Source organism: Dipodomys ordii, unplaced genomic scaffold (genome assembly GCF_000151885.1).
Source record: "Dipodomys ordii isolate 6190 unplaced genomic scaffold, Dord_2.0 Scaffold62, whole genome shotgun sequence".
Taxonomy (NCBI): domain Eukaryota; kingdom Metazoa; phylum Chordata; class Mammalia; order Rodentia; family Heteromyidae; genus Dipodomys; species Dipodomys ordii.
In genome coordinates, this window is record NW_012267278.1 from 10919797 (window position 1) to 10938022 (window position 18226).

At 37.7% G+C, this 18226-nt stretch overlaps 1 protein-coding gene across 5 annotated transcripts in view; it reads right to left on the bottom strand.

The window, feature by feature from the left end:
- Klhl32 (kelch-like family member 32) overlaps positions 1 to 18226 on the bottom strand; it is a 142343-nt gene that overhangs the window by 53756 nt on the left and 70361 nt on the right. For all 5 annotated transcript variants that reach the window (XM_013022398.1, XM_013022401.1, XM_013022397.1 and 2 more), the window contains one exon: positions 621 to 836. In XM_013022398.1, the coding sequence (XP_012877852.1) occupies positions 621 to 836 (216 nt within the window). The remainder of the gene's footprint in view (positions 1 to 620; positions 837 to 18226) is intronic.

The window sequence follows — 18226 nt, forward strand, 5'->3', positions numbered from 1 at the left end:
CATCTCAACCAATAGCTGGGTGCGGTGGCATACATCTATCATCTTAGCTAGTGGGAGGAGTAAACTGGAGGATTGTGATCCAGGCCCACCAAGGCTTAAGTGTGAGTCAGTATCTCCCAAATAAAGCAAGGAAGTGCTGTGATGTGGTTCAAATGGTATAATGTTTGTCTAGAGAAACCAGGGCCCCAAATTCAAGCTCTAGTACTATTTAAACAAGGAGCGAGAAAGCCAAAGTGAATTCTGATTATCACCAGTCTTGAATATGCACAATTTCATTTTATAATCCATTCTTCTCATATTCAGTTGAAGAAACAAGTTGTTTTTCTCAGGAAGGAAAAAAAAATCCCTGAACTTTTTTCTGATGTAGCCAGGTTAGGGTTTCAGGAAGTCACAGTGTATGAGGGTCTGCTGTAGATTTATACCTTCGATCTTGAGAATTAGGCTGCATAGCTAGGTCAGGTCTGAGAGCCTGGAGGCAGGCTTGCTTTATCAAGGGAACAGGATTTCTAAAACTTCAACCCCACTGAGACCAAACTCAACAAAATACTGGTAGTTACTCTCCAGCCATTCAATGCCCAGTCTCCTGGTCACCAGCTGAGGAGGCAGCAGAGCCCCCTTACCTGCCAGATCTGCTCTTCACTCAGGGAAGTGAGTCGGTCGCTCTTCAGCACCTCCTGGAGCAAGCAGTAAGGAAGCATGAGGACATCCTCTGGGCGGCTCTTCAGGAGTTCGGAGAGGTGTTTCACTAAGAAATCGATCACTGCCTTCTCCAGCAAAGTGAGGTTAAAGAGGTCAGCAAGTCTGTACAGATCCAAGTAATTAAAGCTATTTAGTTCCTGGGTGCCAAAAACAAAAAATAAAAAAAATGAAAAAAAAAGATCTTTAGAAATCAATTCAAGAAAGAGCAGGCAAGAAATTCAGGGTTGCTTCACTGATTTTTCATTTTAGGGAAAAGAGAAGTGGGATTGGTAATATTCAAAAACAAAAAAAGAACTCAATTAGGAGGAGGCTTTTGGTGGAGGTGTGTTCTGAACGTCATCATTTTCCCTTTCCTCTTCAAACCTGGATACTTAAAGACAACTGTAAAGAACTTACTCCCAGGGAGAAGGCATGGAATCAAAAGCCACTGCTCTTACCTCTTAAAGCTAAGCAATATTTACTGAGTTTTTGTATTATGTCCTAAGCTGTGTTAAATGCTTAACTAGTATTTTCTCATATTTCAGCTCTTTTGAATAGGTATAAAGTCTTCATTTAGCAAATGATGAATTAAAGGCTCCCAGAGTGTTCTGGTTGTTCCCAGTATAGTGTACCTTCCATAGTCCTTCTTTGCCCTGCTGTGTGTCTTAAGAAGTTGATCTCTAGGGACAGCATTTCCTGGATTCTTTTAGCATCTTGGCTTCCAATTGGGGTTGATCAACTGGACATGGAGTGAGGGAAGACTGATGCCTAACATAAACATTCTCCACCACTGGGCTCTCATTTGGGTCTACCTCTGCTACTGCTACCCACCTGTCTAGATCTTTTTCTCATACACACATACACAAACATGTCTGTAGCCCAATTCGTGGAATCCTCCCCTGGAGGTTGTTGCAGAACAAACACAAAATTGTTCAATCACATTTGGTTTTTGTTTTCATTTTGTTTTTCTGCGGCCAGTCCTGAGGCTCTAATTCAGGGCTGCAGCATTGTCCTTAAGCTTTTTCTGCTCAAGAACAGTACTCTACCACTTGAGCCATAGCTCTACTTCTGGCTTTTTGGGTAGTTAAAGGGAGATAAGAGTCTCATGGAATTTCCTGCCCGGGCTGACTTCAAACCACAATCCTGAATAGTTAGGGTTATAGGTGTGAGCCACCAGTGCCCAGTAGGAGGTAATACTTGATTTTGGAACTCATTTCAGACTTGTGGTCCCCAGAACTTGAAAGTAATAAATTCTTGTGATATTAAGCCAAAAATTTCATTAAGTTAAATTAAAAATAAAATATGAAGGGAATAGAATGAAGGCAGTGATGAATTGTATATGCCACAGAACTGAGAAAAATAAGGGAACAGGTGGGTCAAAGGGGAGGAGGTGAAGCTGTTGAGGAGATGACATGGATCAAGATGCACTGTGGACATAAATTTCTTTTTTAAATGGCAAAAATTCAATGCGTAACCTAAAATTTAAGGGAAGTGAGGGAAGGGGCGGGGTGGGAGGATGGGTGGCAATGTTGAAAGGGATGACATTGGTCAAATGAACTATATTCATAAACTGCTTTGTTGAATGGCAATGCCTTTGTACAACTACTTAACGAAAATAAAGATATTCAAAAAATAAAATATCTCAAAGAATAAAAAGGAACTTACTAAATGGTTTTATGAGTGACATTCTACTTTGCCACTCCTTTTAAGTTCTTCTAATCTTAATGGACATGCTTCCTTGATGACTTCATTTCTATGGTTTTATTACATGTTTTATTAGCATCAATTAGTTGTACAAGGGGATTTTACACAACATGTACAATTGATCATACTCCCTTCTTCATTATTCCTTATTCCTCTTTCCTGTCTTCCCAAACCAATCTCAACAAACCTTTATTGTTCCATTTTCACAGCTTGAAATAAAAGTATTTTGATCATATTCACCTTCCTTCCCCTTCTCCATTTGTCCTCTTACTTCTCACTAGTTCCCTCATTCCAGACAGGACCTATTTTACTTTTGTTTTCTTTTGCCAGTCCCAGGGCTTGAACTCAGGACCTGGGCTCTGTCCCCAAGCCTCTCTGCTCAAGGCTAGCTTTCTACCATTTGAGCCACAGCACCACTCCTGGCCTTTTCTGGGTATGTGGTACTGAGGAATCAAACCCAGGTCTTCATGCATGCAAGGCAAGCACTGTACTACTAAGCCACATTCCAGCGCCTATTTTACATTCTTGTTCTTCACTTTTTTGTAGTGTATGCTAATTCTTCAATGGGTTTCACCATGGTGTTTCACACATGCATGTACAATATATGTAGATGTGTGTGTGTTTTATAACTTTTAAGAAACATTTTATCAGCGAAGACAATTGGCATGTCTACTCTTGCCATATTCCACAGTCTTTATTATTTATTTTACTAAAGGTAATATGTATATAAGGGAAACGAAATAGGGATTCACAATTAAATACACAAACTATGTATAGACTGCCTTTGTTCTTTCCCCCAAACTTTAAACTATGTCTTTTAAGTAAAAATAACCTTGACTTCATGAAAATAAAAAATACATTTTTACATGTACAATCATAGAAATGAGGAAATCTCACACATGGCATTCAAGATGTCATAAAAAGCTATTTTACTCAACATATCAACCTATTTCCCCTCTTTCTAGTTACACAATAACTCTAAAATTATTTTTATTATAAGGTAGCTTCCACAGATCTTTGAAAACTTTAATGAATATATTATAATGTGGGGTGCTCAGTACCATGAGCACTAGGCACAGTGGCTATTAGACATTTGAAAATTTTCAGTCTCAACTGAAATGTGCTGTAAGTGTGAGAAACACAACAACTGCAAAGAGTAACAAATATCAAATGGAAAATTTAATTTTGATTATTTGTTTAAATGATTGTACTGGTTTAGATATAATTAATTTCATGTGTTTCTTTTTACTTTGTTAATTCACATAATAGGAAATTTTAAATTACACATGTGACTCTCACTATATTGCTGTTGGGTAGCAAATGCTATGCTAACTAATAAAATAAGCAATTAAGAAATTGTGAAAATCACTCTCAAAGGAATCAGCAGCAGCAGCATGGCTACCTAATCATAATTCCATATTTTAGAAAGAACCTCCCTCCTGTTCTTTTATGACGACATTTAAATTATACTTTTTATTTTTATTTATTTATTTTTTTGGGTCCAGTCGTGGGGCCTGAACTCTGGGTCTGGGCGCTGTCCCTCAGCTCTTCAGCTCAAGGCTAGTGCTCTACCACTTGAGCCACAGCGCCACTTCCAGCTTTTTTCTTTTTGCTTATGTGGTGCTGAGGAATTGAACCCAGGGCCTCTTGCATGCAAGGCAAGCGCTCTACCACTGAGCCACCTTCCCAGCCCTAAATTATACTTTTTAATAGAAGTCAAGTTGGAAGATTTTAGAAATCAGTATAAGATTGTTAATAGTTCTATTCCTCAATCCAATTGAAAAGTAAAAACTGTTCATCTTTAAAATACAGTTTTTTCACAGATGATCACTAAATCCTAGTACAACTAAAATATCAAAGGGTCTACTCAAAGCTATTCAGTCAAAATAGTCTGACTTCTCCTTCAGCAAATTTTATTAAAGAATGCAGAAGTTGACAGCAGCACTAACTTTTCAAGAAAAGCTTAAGCATTCTTTTATCTTAATGTTTTTATTATCTTTAAGCAGTTGTACAAAAGAGTTGCCATTCAACAACCCACTTTATGAAAACAGTGCATCTTGATCAATGTCATCCCTTTCAACGTTCTCAGCCTCCTTCCTAATGCTCCCCTTCCCTCACTTTTCTTAAGTTTTAGGTTATGTATTGAATTTTTTTGCTATTCAACAAAGATGTTATGTACACCTGTGTTATACCTTCAATACCTTCACCCTTCTTCAACCCCACCCTTTTCCCTTATTTAAATTCTTACTTGTTAGAGATTGGCAAATTCTAGCCTGGAAGGACACAGTGAGTCATTTTTGCATACAGATCTTCCACTGTGAGCTTTGAGGCTATCTCCCTGGGTTGACAAATACATCTATGAAGCATCTTTATCTGCTCCAGGGCCTTGGATATCATCTGGGGCCCATTAAACTCCTCTGAAGTCATTCTAAAGCCTGATGTGGTGTCAGTGCCTTTCAAGTATTACAGGCCAAGCCCAAGGGGTGGCCTGGGTTCTGAGGCAGGGAGCAGCACCATGGCATACAGAGAAAGCTGAGTGTGGGCTGCCAAGCTCTACAAAAATAACAATGATGGGCATGGAGCCAAGGGGAACTTTCTTCCCACCTCTCTCCTGATAAAAGCATCGTAGGCATCTTCAGACTTTTATATAGAGACACTGGGTCTCTTCCAGTTAGATGCCTATAACTTAAGAGCAAGCCACTTCAAAACTACAGAGAACCAAACATCATTTTGATGGGGAATTTAAACAATTATTCTTCTTGTCTGCTTTTTTTCTTGTTCTTCTTTTCTTATTCTTTTTTCTTTTGCAGCACTGGGATTTGAAATCAGATCCTTGTGCTTACTAGGGTAGTTGCACTTACCACTGAGAAACACTTCCATCCTCTGAATTTCTTTTGAAGTTTATTCTTTAACACCTTCTTCCACAGTCCTGAGGTAGTTTTATTTTCTAAGGATATAATTTTATAACCCTCAAGCCCAATCTAAAATGCATTTCTAGTATATAGTGGAGAATGAAAAGGCTAACTGAAAAGCAAAAGGAAAGGGAACTGACACGTTTGTGTATGAGAGAAACATAAATTCTAAGGTAAAGATATGTCAAGTCCTACCTTTCATTTCTCCATTTTTTTTCTCCTAAAAATAGTGTGCATTTCTGGGCACTGATGGTTCAAGCCTATAATCTTAGCTACTCATGAAGCTGAGATCTGAGGATCACAAAGAAAGTCTGTCTGTGAGACTGATTTTGTTTTTGTTTTTTTTTTGGTCGTGGGGCTTGAACTCTGGGCCTGAGCACTGTCCCTCAGCTCTTCTGCTCAAGCACTCTACTACTTGAGCCATGGGGGTACTTCCGGCTTTTTCTGCTTATGAGGAATCGAACCCAGGGTCACACGCATACAAGGCAAACACTGAGCTACCTTCCAAGCCCATCAAATGTTATTTTCTTTAAGTAGTTATACAAAGGGGTTGCCATTTAACAAAGCAGTTTATGAGCACAACACATCTTGATCAATTAACCACCAAAAAAGCTGGAGTAGAACTGTGGTTCAAGTTGTAGAGTACTACCTTTGAGCAAAACTATTCCAGAATAGGGTCCATACCCTGAATTCAAGCCACAAAAGAGGTGCCCAAGTCACCAGTGCTTTCTAGATATGTCAGAAGTTTCCATTCATGTCACGATCTGCAGTTGACATCTCAGCAGTTAAACTATGAAGTGAAGAGGTGAGGAAGAGGAGTCATCCCCTGTGGCTCAGCTGTCACAGAATGCACCCTTCCTGGGCCAGACGGGCTGTGTGGTCATTAAGCAAAATTATGGCCCACTTGGTCAACACTGTGTATAAGAAAAATAAACACCAATAATGCTGCTTTTTTTTTTTTGTCAGTCATGGGGCCTGAACTCTGGGCCTGGGCACTGTCCTTCAGCTCTTCAGCTCAAGGCTAGTGCTCTACCATTTGAACCACAGAGTCATTTCTGGCTGTTTCTACTTATGTGGTACTGAGGAATCAAACCCAAGGCCTCGTGTATGCAAGGCAAGCACTCTACCACTGAGCCACCTTCCCAGCCCACTAATAATGCTGCTTTTAAGGCTTCTATTAATGTGATGTAGAGAAGTGGGAAACAATGGTAAAATTGCATCAAATACCCACCTATAATACTGAGACTGAGCTCTGAGGAATATGGTTTGAAGATAGCCAGGGCAGGAAAGTCCAAGTGGAGCCATGGTTCCACGGTATGGGGGGAAAAATCACTGCTGTTTTAGAAGGCATGCCATTGTGTTTCTGGCTATACCAAGTAATAAATGTTAGCTTCATAAAATTCAGGACAAAGGAAGTATAGACAAGAAAACGAGAAGCATTCATACTTTTACCATGCAGAGAAAATCGCTGTTAATGTTTTTGTATATATTTCTAGACTTGATAAAAAGAAATCCTTTCTATGTCAGAGAAAGGGAATAATGGCATTCAAGGCAGAACAAACCCATAGCCGCTTCTGATGGGGAGGGAAGAACCAGGCCCCTGGAGTCAAGTTCAAATCTAACTCTGACATTTGCTGTTTATAGGAAACTTGGGTGCAACACTGAACTTCCATTACTCCCCATTTACAAAGTGGAAAATTCAACCCACTCTATCGGGTTGCCATGGAGATAATATAGGAAGAAGCACTTACCATAGCGGCTTGGCACACGGAAGTAAATAGCAGATGGAGGGGTGGTTAAGAAAGAACAATAAAGTATATTTGAGCATTGTGATTTGGTATCCATAAGCCATGATTCATCACTGATGCAAGGAGGTCAAAGCGAAGAATATGTCGTCTTAGATAGCCACGTCACAATGCAAGGTGCACCATTGCATCAGTGAAAAAGATGGCCAAAGTCAGGAAACCATAGAATTGAATTGTAAACTAATTACTTGACAGTGCTTTCCTATCTATATTACCAGCCTGTCTTTTTCTGCAGCTCTGAATTTTCTCAATTGACTAGGAGAATGTCTTCTGTGGTATATTCTACAGCCATATTAAACTCAACATATCTAAATTAAACCTATTTTACGAAAGTCTGTTTTTTTCATTCTTTCTTTCTTCTTCCTTTCTTTCTCCTTCCTTCCTTCCTTCCTTCCTTCCTCCCTCCCTCTCTTCCTTCCTTCCTTCCTTCCTTCCTCCCTTCCTTCCTTCTCCTTCCTTCCTTCTTCTTTTTTTTTCTATGATGGTCCTGGAGCTTGAATTTGGGGCTTGGATGCTATCCCTAAGTTTTTTGTTGTTGTTTTTTTGCTTAAGGCTCGAGCTCTGCCACTTGAACCACAGTTCTACTTCTGGATTTTTTGGTGGTTAATTGGAGAAAAGACTATCATAGACTTTCCTGCTCTGTTTAGCTTCAAACCATAATCCTCAGATCTCAGCCTCCTAAGTAGCTACGATTATAGGTGTGACTTCCTGAAGCCAGGCTGGTATTTTCTTTTTATCTGTGTTTTCTCTCTTGTAGAATGGACACCTCTAGTTACCTATACCTATACCAGTAGCTAAAAATTGGTACACAGTCTTCATATATATACATATGTGTATATATATATATCACTCAGTCCTATCTGTTCTTTCTCTTACCATTTATTTTCTATGACTCAACTCCTTCTATATTTCCTGAAAGAATTTCAGAAGTTACTTTGCTTACATCCAGTATCCAATTTTCAACTCTCTCCTTTTAACATAAACTGAATCATATCATACATCTATTTAAAATGTGTAATAGGTTCACTTTTGTATAGAGAAAAACAGCAAAGCACATATACTGGCATGCTGAAATGAAAGCCTTCTATACAGTTATTTAAAGATAATTAAAAAATAAATAGATAAAAGAAGTGGGTTGTGGGCCAGTGGCTCACCCCTATAATCCTAAATACTCAGGAGGCTGAGATCTGCTGATTGTGGTTTGAAGCCAGCCTGTGCAAGAATTCTGGGAGACCCATATTTCCACTTAACCACCCAAAACCAGAAATGAAGCTGTAGTTCAAGTAGTAGAACACTAGTAGTGAGCAATAAAAGCTCAGGGACTGTGCCCAGGTCCCCAGTTCAAGCCTCAAGACTGGCACACACAAAAAAGTGAAATCTAAAAAAGTAATCAGAAAGAAAACTTGACTTCATGAATTTATAGAATAATAAAATATACTTGTAAATATTATATTCATAATTTAGTACAGAAAATAATAATGCTATACTATAACGGGTTTTGTTTGTTGGAGGCTTAAAAATAAATGGTTATAACTCTTTGCCATCCCAAATATAGTCATCTGAAACCATCTTTGATCATTTTGACTTAAGGAAGCATTTTGAAGTTGATAGAAACATTCTGTAATTTCCAAGAAATAAAATAACCTATAGCAAGTTCAGAGCAAAAAGTCAAACTCAAGACAGAGCATATTCTGACATGACCTGGATCTGTCTGACAGATCTCATCCTGCAGAGCAACAACCCTGTTCATCCTAGCTTGACGCCAGCTGTGACAACCACCTGAGCATCAGGTGCTAGGCCCACAGTGTGCTGGGCAATGCAGAGCAAGCCAAAATAGATAAACCTCAGGCTATGTAGAGTATAAAGCCTACTGGAAGAGGGAACCATAGATTTAAAAACACTTACAAAAATGAAAACTTACAATGGAGGTGAAGATTGCAAAGGATAGAATATGAAGCTCTGAGGGCCTACACACAGAAGTTGATCTGGAGTAAAAAGTTACTAAAGCCATCGGGAGCTCAGTAGCCATAAGAAAAGTAAATGTTAGACTGGTAAAAGATAGGGCTGGAGATGAGTATTCACTCTGGTATCCTGGGTCTCACTGACTGGGAAGATATGACGTATCCTGGAAAATAGGCTTTCATATACAAGCTAATCAATCAAGAACCTATTCTCTGAAATGCTCTCTCAGTCTGAATCCTACATTACAGGAAGCAATATGCCCTTTTCCCTAATCATCCTAAGGCCAAATACCAGACCACTAGAGACTAATCAGATTCCTAAAGCCCAGGTAAACTACCCAAACTAGGTATTTATAAGCCTGCTTATCTGCCCTCATCTCTTCCTTGTGCAGAAATCTTGAGCTTATTCCTGCTTTCTAACCAACCTTTGGGCTTGCTGTGTGGCATGTCCCCTCAGTTTTGGAAACTGTGAGTAATAAACTATCTTTCCAATAAAAACTGTCTCCTGGTCTGTTGGCCTCACCATAACTGAGTAATATAATGTATTTGAAGTCTATCTTGCCACCAAGTGAGATTGTAGTGAGAATGTTTGAAACACGTACTGAATCTCTTTGGGTGAGAAATCTTTTTCCATTGCTTTGTCTGAGCATCCTAACTAGTCCATACCTTCCATCTCCACATAACCCCTATGATGGTATTATCTGCTTTCAGCCTTCAACATCATCTGTAGTAATCTTCTCCTATACTGGCATATTTGTTTATAAAGTATTTTTCTCTTTCTTCTGGCTCTCAGTAAGTTCTATGGGTAGACAGACTGTCTGCTCTGTTTACTGGTAAATTACCAATGTTTAATACAGAGGATAAAGGTACAAAAATCAGCCTTCTAAATGAATGAATTCATTTCACTTTTTCAATTTTCCTAACTCAGTAAAATTGACCATATCTTTCTTTGTGCTTCTACCCTGACCTGTGCAGGTAGATTTTGCTGTGCACTGGGTGATGATAGGTCTCCCTCCCTCTAAAAAATTCTAAGCACTTTTTATAGTAGATTTTGTGTCATTCTTTGTGCATTCCTGGTTTCCAGCAGGGAACAGATGCCTAGCACATATATTTAATGAAAAGGTGTCCATAGCTCTTTCTGTTTATTATTATTATTATTATTTTTTGGTCGGTTGTGGGGCCTGAACTCTGGGCCTGGGCACTGTCCCTAAGCTCATCAGCTCAAGGCTAGCACTCTATCACTTGAGCCACAGCACCACTTCTGGCTTTGTCTGCTTATGTGGTGCTGAGGAATCAAACTCAGGGCTTCATGTATGCAAGGCAAGCACTCTAGCACTGAGTCACCTTCCCAGCCTCTGTTTACTTATAAGTAAGCAAAAACCGAATATTCTATGTGTTTCTAACATATCCATCTAAACTTTAACCTTTTATAAATAGGGCCATTTTTATATTTTATTGGCCTCCCATATCTTTCTGGAATTCTTACACTATACACAAAGGCAAGCCCAGTGGTAATTTAGTTTTCCAAATAGGAAAATTGGTAATAATGCTTGGACTTGAAAGTGTTAATAGACAAGCACAATATAATTATTCTTCTGTTAGAAAAATATTTCAATTTAGTCAAAATTGCTTTTTAAGTTCAAGAGACAATCATTTCCTCTACCAATTGGCTACTCAGATCAAATTATCTTAACATCTTTTCAAATGGTATTTGTCCTTATTATGAGATCCTTACATTGTGTGCCCTAACAATCCAACTATGCAAGTAGAGGCAGTGGTTTTGAATGGAAATTACAGCTCAGTAACAAGAAATTACCTGTAGTGAAAGAAAAACCTTTCTCTTCTTTCTGAACTGCTTCATTTCTGTCACACTGCTTCACAACTGAAATTTAGTTTCTATTTAGAATTATGGTGCATACGCTGCTGTTCTTTGGGGGAATATTTTAAAATAATATGTATTTTCCTTGCTTTAGGGCTATTTAACTTCACCTTTTTCTCTCCTATTTATTTCTTATAGTGTGAAAGATAAATTAAATAGCAGACGAGCCATAAAATGTGTTCCCGGAACCGTAATAACTATAGAATAAATACTCAGTTTTCCAAGTTGAACAACTCTTAAACACTACCTATTTCCCAAGCATAGCCTTTTGTATGGCTAGTTCCTTAATTAGAACTTTTACTGTGCTTCTAGTAAATAGTCATTTCTTAGAGTGCTTCTTACAGTTCTAACCTGTTTGTCAATTATCACATTTCGTATTTGTATCTCCTCATTTCCTTGCTTCAAAAAGTACTACCTACATATACAATATGGCCTTTATGAAAATAGTAATAGAATCAGAAATTAATAAGTTAGAAAAAAGGAATAGAAGGATGTAGACCTGGCAACTCTTAAATAATGTTTGACTGCTATCTGTTTTATGTTTAGCAGCCATGGTAGTATCCTCTTTCCAGTTTCTCTTAATCACAAACCTTACTACTCAATAAATCACTCATCTTTATTCCTTGAAATAATTTTTCACTAATATTAAAAACAGTTATTTCTCAGCTTCACAAGTGAATATGGTACTGGGAAAAACCATGAAGGCAAATACTACCATATTTTGGGTGATGTTTAAATGTTATGAAATTTTCAAGACTATGTATTAATTTTTGCTTCCTTTCCAAGTGTGTTTTTATCTTTTTCTTTTTTACTTAGTTTTCAAAATTATCTTTAGGTAGTGTATGAAGGAGTTTAAGAAAACTTTTCTTAAGAAAAGTTTATGAATACAATGTATCTTGATCAATGTCACCCCTTCAGCATTCTTATCCATATCTCTCTTACCTGAGACAAAGATTTGAGAGGAAGTGAAGCTGAGCTGTATGGATTGACCTTTGACTCTTCTGTTCTTAGCAAACTAGGGAAGGCAACAAGAGAAAGATACATCTTGGCATTTTTGATCTCTCTGTGGATCTCATATGTAATAGAATGACGGGCCACCACCTTGACGGGCCACCAGTTATGAGGAGTCTCAATGTCTTAATCTGGCACTAATTATAAATAACCAAAGTTTATAATTTAGAAAACTAAGAACCTGTCCCTGATATGTCACTTAGACTCACTTGTATTCTTCTGTGGTTTTTGGGATGGGAGAAAAAAAAATGTGTGGCCTTATTGCTAAGGGTGGACAGGCAGTCCAGCTTTCGTACACAGCAGTCAAGATGTGTGTCTTGCCTGGCAACAGGAAGACAGGGGATAATCAGGTGATTGTGTCTGTTGTAGTCTGTCCCCAGTATCTGCCCCTAAGCACTTTTGCTTCAAATCCAGAGGACCTTGTAAAACCGACAAGAGCCAGAAATCTGACGGAAATATTTTGACTCACAAAAGTGAAAAACACAGCCTTCATAGAAGCTGTTCCTTTTATTGCCTCATCTAGTTCTAAGGAAAAAAAAACTGATTTACAAAAGAAAAAGAAGCATCCACAATAGGTGCTATCCCTGTGGAAACTATGACTTAGGTTAGAAATGATATTAAACTCTCAAGCTTCAAGGAAGAGTAATATTATCGATTTCTTGAATTTTTCATCTCTGAGATGACCAAAGTGAATGGTATTCCAGATTTTTCTAGGAAATAATGCTCAAGAGATATAACTATTTTAATGAAGTTCTGTGTCACCAATTAAATTATGACTTTTGATTTCTGATTACCAATGGCCTTCACTTATGTCTCCTTCAGAATGCCACCCAAGTTAACACATATCAGTGCTTTCCTATAAAGGCTTCAGGAGAGTGGTGGCTTCTATATGCATCACGTTGTAACCCATGTGAAACTTGAAGTTGTTACATGTCACATCAATATGACACATTTTGAGAACTCCTCTAAAGGAAAGGACACGTTTGCTATGAGTTTAAGTAATTCTCTGTTTAAAACCACCCCGAAAACGATTCTAAAACTTTGATGAACCCAACTGGTATAGAAACCAGTTATTGTTTGATTTTTGGTGATGTTAACTCAAAGTGAAATAAAAATATTGTATCATATGCTTATTGAAATCAAGTACCAAGAAAGGTATGACAACTAATGAGGGGCACGTAGTTACTAAACAAATGCTAATGCCTCCTATTCCTCGCCTCTTACCGCATACCAATTAGTTGTCTCTCATGCTACTACTGATTAGCTTATTTTCTATGTATTAAAAATGTTATTAATAAATTGCTGATGCTCCTTGACTTATGATAAGGTTATTTCCTGATATGTCATCATCAGTTAGAAGTGTCGTAAGCTGCATCTAAAAATACCACATGAAACAAAGGAGCAGGCAACAATGCTTGATAAGAAATGTACTCATTACCTTACTCATGTAATTGTAACCCCTCTGTATGGTATTTTCACAATAAAAAATAAAAATAAAAATATCACAAGACTCTTTACAGCATCTTTATAAGAAAATGAAAATTTTTAAAAGAGACAAACTGGAAAAAAAATACCAGATGATAGAAATATCCCAGGTGCATTCATAAACTTGACCTGCCAAATATCAGTGGGTACTCTGTGGAGTACTGGTTGCTGACTCTGGTAGGTGGACTGAGCCAGAGCTACAGCTTGCAGCCACTGTCTGGCCTCATTAGAGAATATCATATTGCACATTGCTATTCGAGGAAAAAAGAGCATGCAAAGTAAGATTTTTACTGAATGTGCATCACCTTTCCTTCACTGGAAAGTGGAGAATAGTAAAATCACCATAAGCCAGAAACTACTTGTCATTAAAAGCAGGTTTTACATTTTAGGGTTTGGAAATCCTGCAAAATACCAACCATTATGTGCTTCTTATAGACTATAATTGATAAATATTGGTTTTTATCATGAATGAAAACTGTAGCAAGTTGTGAGCACATTTATGACTTCACATGGGAAAAGGTAGCTTCATTTACAGATATGACTTCATCATTGAGAAAAATGAAGAACTATTGCATAATTCACTGAAAGAGAGGCTCTCAAATATTTGATGTAAGATTAAATTCTTTCCTGACACTATATATAAGGTTATATATTTTAAAATCATTGGGAAATATGGTACAATGTCCAGATACATGAAGACTCTCCAGTGTGAATCTTGGGACTTTTGACTTTCTCTCTCTTTTTTTTCTCTTTCCAAAACATTGAAAATGAATTCTAGTTCTGAGCCAAGTGCCAGTGGTTCATGTCTGTAACCCTAGCTACTCAGGAGGCTGAGATCTGAGGATCGCAGTTTGAAACTAGCCTGGCAGGAAAGGCCTTGTGGCTCTTATCTCCAATAAACTAATCAGATAAGGCTGGAAGTCATGTTGTAGCTCAAGTGGTAGAGCACTAGCCATGAAGGACAATGCCCATGCCCTGAGTTCAAGTCCTAGGACTGGCACTGTATTTGATTCCCGTGTCCTGCTTCTTGTATATACATTTTTCTCATTTGGGGAATGGAAGGGAAATAACAAAATGCTGAAATAAGAATACAGAATGACCCATTGTAACAATGAGATGTACAAGACACTATGTTGAAAATGAACTTTACAACTTTGCAGCGGGGGGAGGGAGGAAAGGGATGGTAGGGGAAAAACAAAGGAGGGGGTAACAATGCTCGATAGGAAATGGACTCATTTCCTTGCTCATGTAACTGTAACCCCTCTGAACAGTATCTTTACAATAAAAAATAAAATTCTAGTTCTATTGGTATTTAGGGATGATCAAAAAAATCTAATGCTCAGACTTTTTGCCAAAAGTATGTCATACATTTTTAAGTGGGAATAAATGGTCTCATAATTTTGCATTAGAACATACAGGAAGACTTTGAAAGTTCTTTCCCAAATGACTGCTATTTCTGGAGCATTTAAAGACTGTTTCATTCAACAGATTTTAAAAAAATACTTGTAAGGAAAGAAGAAATTCAACAATATAAACATTCTCTCCTCTTGGGTACTACCCAGATTCAATTCTATTTCCTTAGAAAGGCAAACCACGTAAAGATGGTTCTGGCTTTTTACCTTCATTCCTACTTGCTGCTTAAAGTATTTGTTTAGGCCTTTTGTACTAAGCTGTACAAAATGGTGGAGGCAACTTCTTTATATCTTTAGATCTTCCTTTCTGCCTTTACAAAGTACCTACATGGTGAGATATGATTGATGGACAGGGAGAAAACAAGGAAAGATAGCGTATGTCTAAAAACCCGGCTTTTATTGTTCTTATTTTTTAGTTCACAGTAAAATATAGATTCTCCTGTGTTTTCAAAGCCTTGAAATATTTAACATATTTAAAATGTAATTTATTAAATATTATATGAACTTATTAAACATTTTAATATTTCAGTATTCAGATCAAGGAACATGCCTGCAATGTTAGCGACACTGGAGACCAATATGGAAGCCTACAAAGAGAATAAAAGCTATTAGCTTTTAAGAGCTGCACAAACCACATGCTATTTTAGTGCTACCATTCAGTGCTACCAGTACATTGACATCTTGTTCTTTATGGCTGAGAAAGATAATAAGGGTAACTGATGGTGCACATTTATTTGGGCTTATAATTTATATATTTCCTGTGTCATTCACTGGGTCATAAATGATAGGGACAAGGCACTGGTGGCATCTTTAACTTTGAATTGTAGGAAAAGGACATGATTGGGTGTTGACTGATAGAGTCGGTAAGAAGGGAGCTGCTCCCAGGCTAATTTTCATACCTGAAAATTGGGAAAAGTGAAACCACATTCCAGCTCTGCAATAAGGATTCAAAACAAAATGAATGTAAAGCGCCTTCCCCATCCCAGAGGCCACACACAGGATGGCTGTCATGATAGTTGTTTCCTTTCGAAGTGCTGTCAACAGGGCTTAAACCGTAGCTTTGCCAATTCCATCCATTTTATTCACTGACTGGGTCAAAGGAGGGAAAGTCTGCATGTCTAACATGGATTTTCTTTTGCTACAGATATCAGCAAAAAAAAAAACCCATAGTTGTCATGTGAAATCATTCATTTCTTTTGTACTTAAAAATATTTCACTAAAGGTAAGCAAAGAGAATACACTGAGACTTTATACTGGACCACAAGCCAAGTATGCAGTACTGCACCATCCCTGGTTCCCAAGCTCTATATTACTCAGAGCATAAAAGACACACAGAGAAATCTAAGGATGGGGGAGCTACATTTCTTTATGACCTTATTTGAAAGATAAACTCCTTGGGGAAATACAATTTATTCAGATTATCAAGACCCTGCTGTGCAAATCTACAGTCTGGGAGCACACTATGGAGATCAAAAAATATTTACTTTATTCTGTTGGGTATAAAAGCTTTTAATGAATGCATAATTAAGACAAAAAAAAGCATATACAGCTTTAGAAATTCCACTGCTGAGCCAAGCCATTAATATCCAAGGCACCATACCCAGTTGTGATTCCACCTGTTTCCTATTTGGATTACAACCTAGTTATAAATCAAGGTATTATGTGACTACCCAGTCTGGTGCTGCAAGAAAGGATTGAACTCCAGGAGTCGGAAAAGCCACATAAAGGGTGCTGGTGTGGATGTGTGGCAAGGGGCTGGCCCTTTGGAGCAGGCTGAATCAAAGCAACACATAAATAAAACCCAAATCTGTTAATAGCCTTACAAATAAAATCCTGTAGGGAAATAAACTAGTATGTTTATCAGGTATGTAAAAGGATTGTGAATTTTCTCGATACTCTTTTGGAGTTGATGATGTGTAGTTGAATTGTTACTGGAAGAAAAAAAATGAGCAATTCATTGACAAAGCAGGCCAGATTATTTGTGATAGAATAAAATAATGCATTCTCATATTTTTATATGTACAAATATATATGGAGAGGGGCATTTCATATACAAACATGTAAATATGTTGGGACAACTTTAAGTAACTTTATATTCATGTTCCAATATAAATATGCATGTGATACAATTTGATTAAATAAAAACAAAATATTAGCAGCAATACAACAAATACGAGGAAAAGAATTCCCAGCATGCTCTAATTCTTATAGTTTTGGAAGGCCTATTTAAATATATTTGTGCTGTATAATAGAAGAATCCTACAATTAGGTTACTGGTACATTTTCATAATCAATTGTATGCATAATATCCAAGGCTCATGAATAATTTTATATTGTTCTTTGGGAAAGTCTGTAGTAAGCTGGAAATCTAGAAGGAAGGAGGAGGCACAGACCATAGTCATATCAACCACTAATAATTCTGGTCCCAGCCATCAGGTGCTGCAAATGCAGTTTTAAAGTTTATCAGAGCTGACACAGCACATCAGCACAAGTAAAGCACTCCATTATATTGGCTCTGGTTTCTGGAACAACTACTGCTGTAGAGTCTGTGTTAGACAGGACACTTTGCATGTATTACTTACCCATTGACGCCCAACAACCCCAAAGGGTAGATTGCATGAAGGATACTCTATCTGTATTTCACACAAGAGCAAAGTGATTAAGTAACTTGCCCCAGGTCACACAACTTTGGAACACAAGGGGAGACAGAAAATGAATTCAATACAGTATGATATGGTCCATCTCCCAGAAGGCGGCCCACAGTTAAGGAAGAAGAGGGAAATCTAGCATCAGCAGGGAGGACTGGTCGGTCGACTATGGAAGAGTGGAGAACATATGAGCCAAGTACTCAGAGGTTAACTGGGAATTCAGAAGGTGACAAAGCATGGAGAAAATAATCCAAAGAGAAAGACTTTGCAGACAGTGATTTAGCTAACGGGAGAGGCACAGTTCACAATGGCAGTGGCAAAGCACATGAGTGGTAAATTGTCACCAAAAAAGTTAAGATCAAGAGATGGGAAGTCTTACAATAAAGACAGACATTGTGTGTCAAGTTAAAAGGAATGAACTTTATCCTGAAGACTCTAGTGAGCCACTGAATAATGAATGATTTTATACAAGAATATGACATGATAAGGTTAATTTTTATAAAAGAAAGTCAATCATGTAGATTTTTTTTCATGGATTAAAAAATAGTTTTCAAACTCAATCAAACAGTATTTTGGAGGAGGAACTAGAGTAGGTCAGGAGTGAAGGCAAGTTCATCAGTTTGAAGGAGGTTTGTTTAGGCCAGGAAATAACTTAATAAGAATTTGAATTAAGACAGTGGAAAGGAAGGAGTAAAATTGGGAGACATTTATAAAGTTAAATGGGCAGAGAA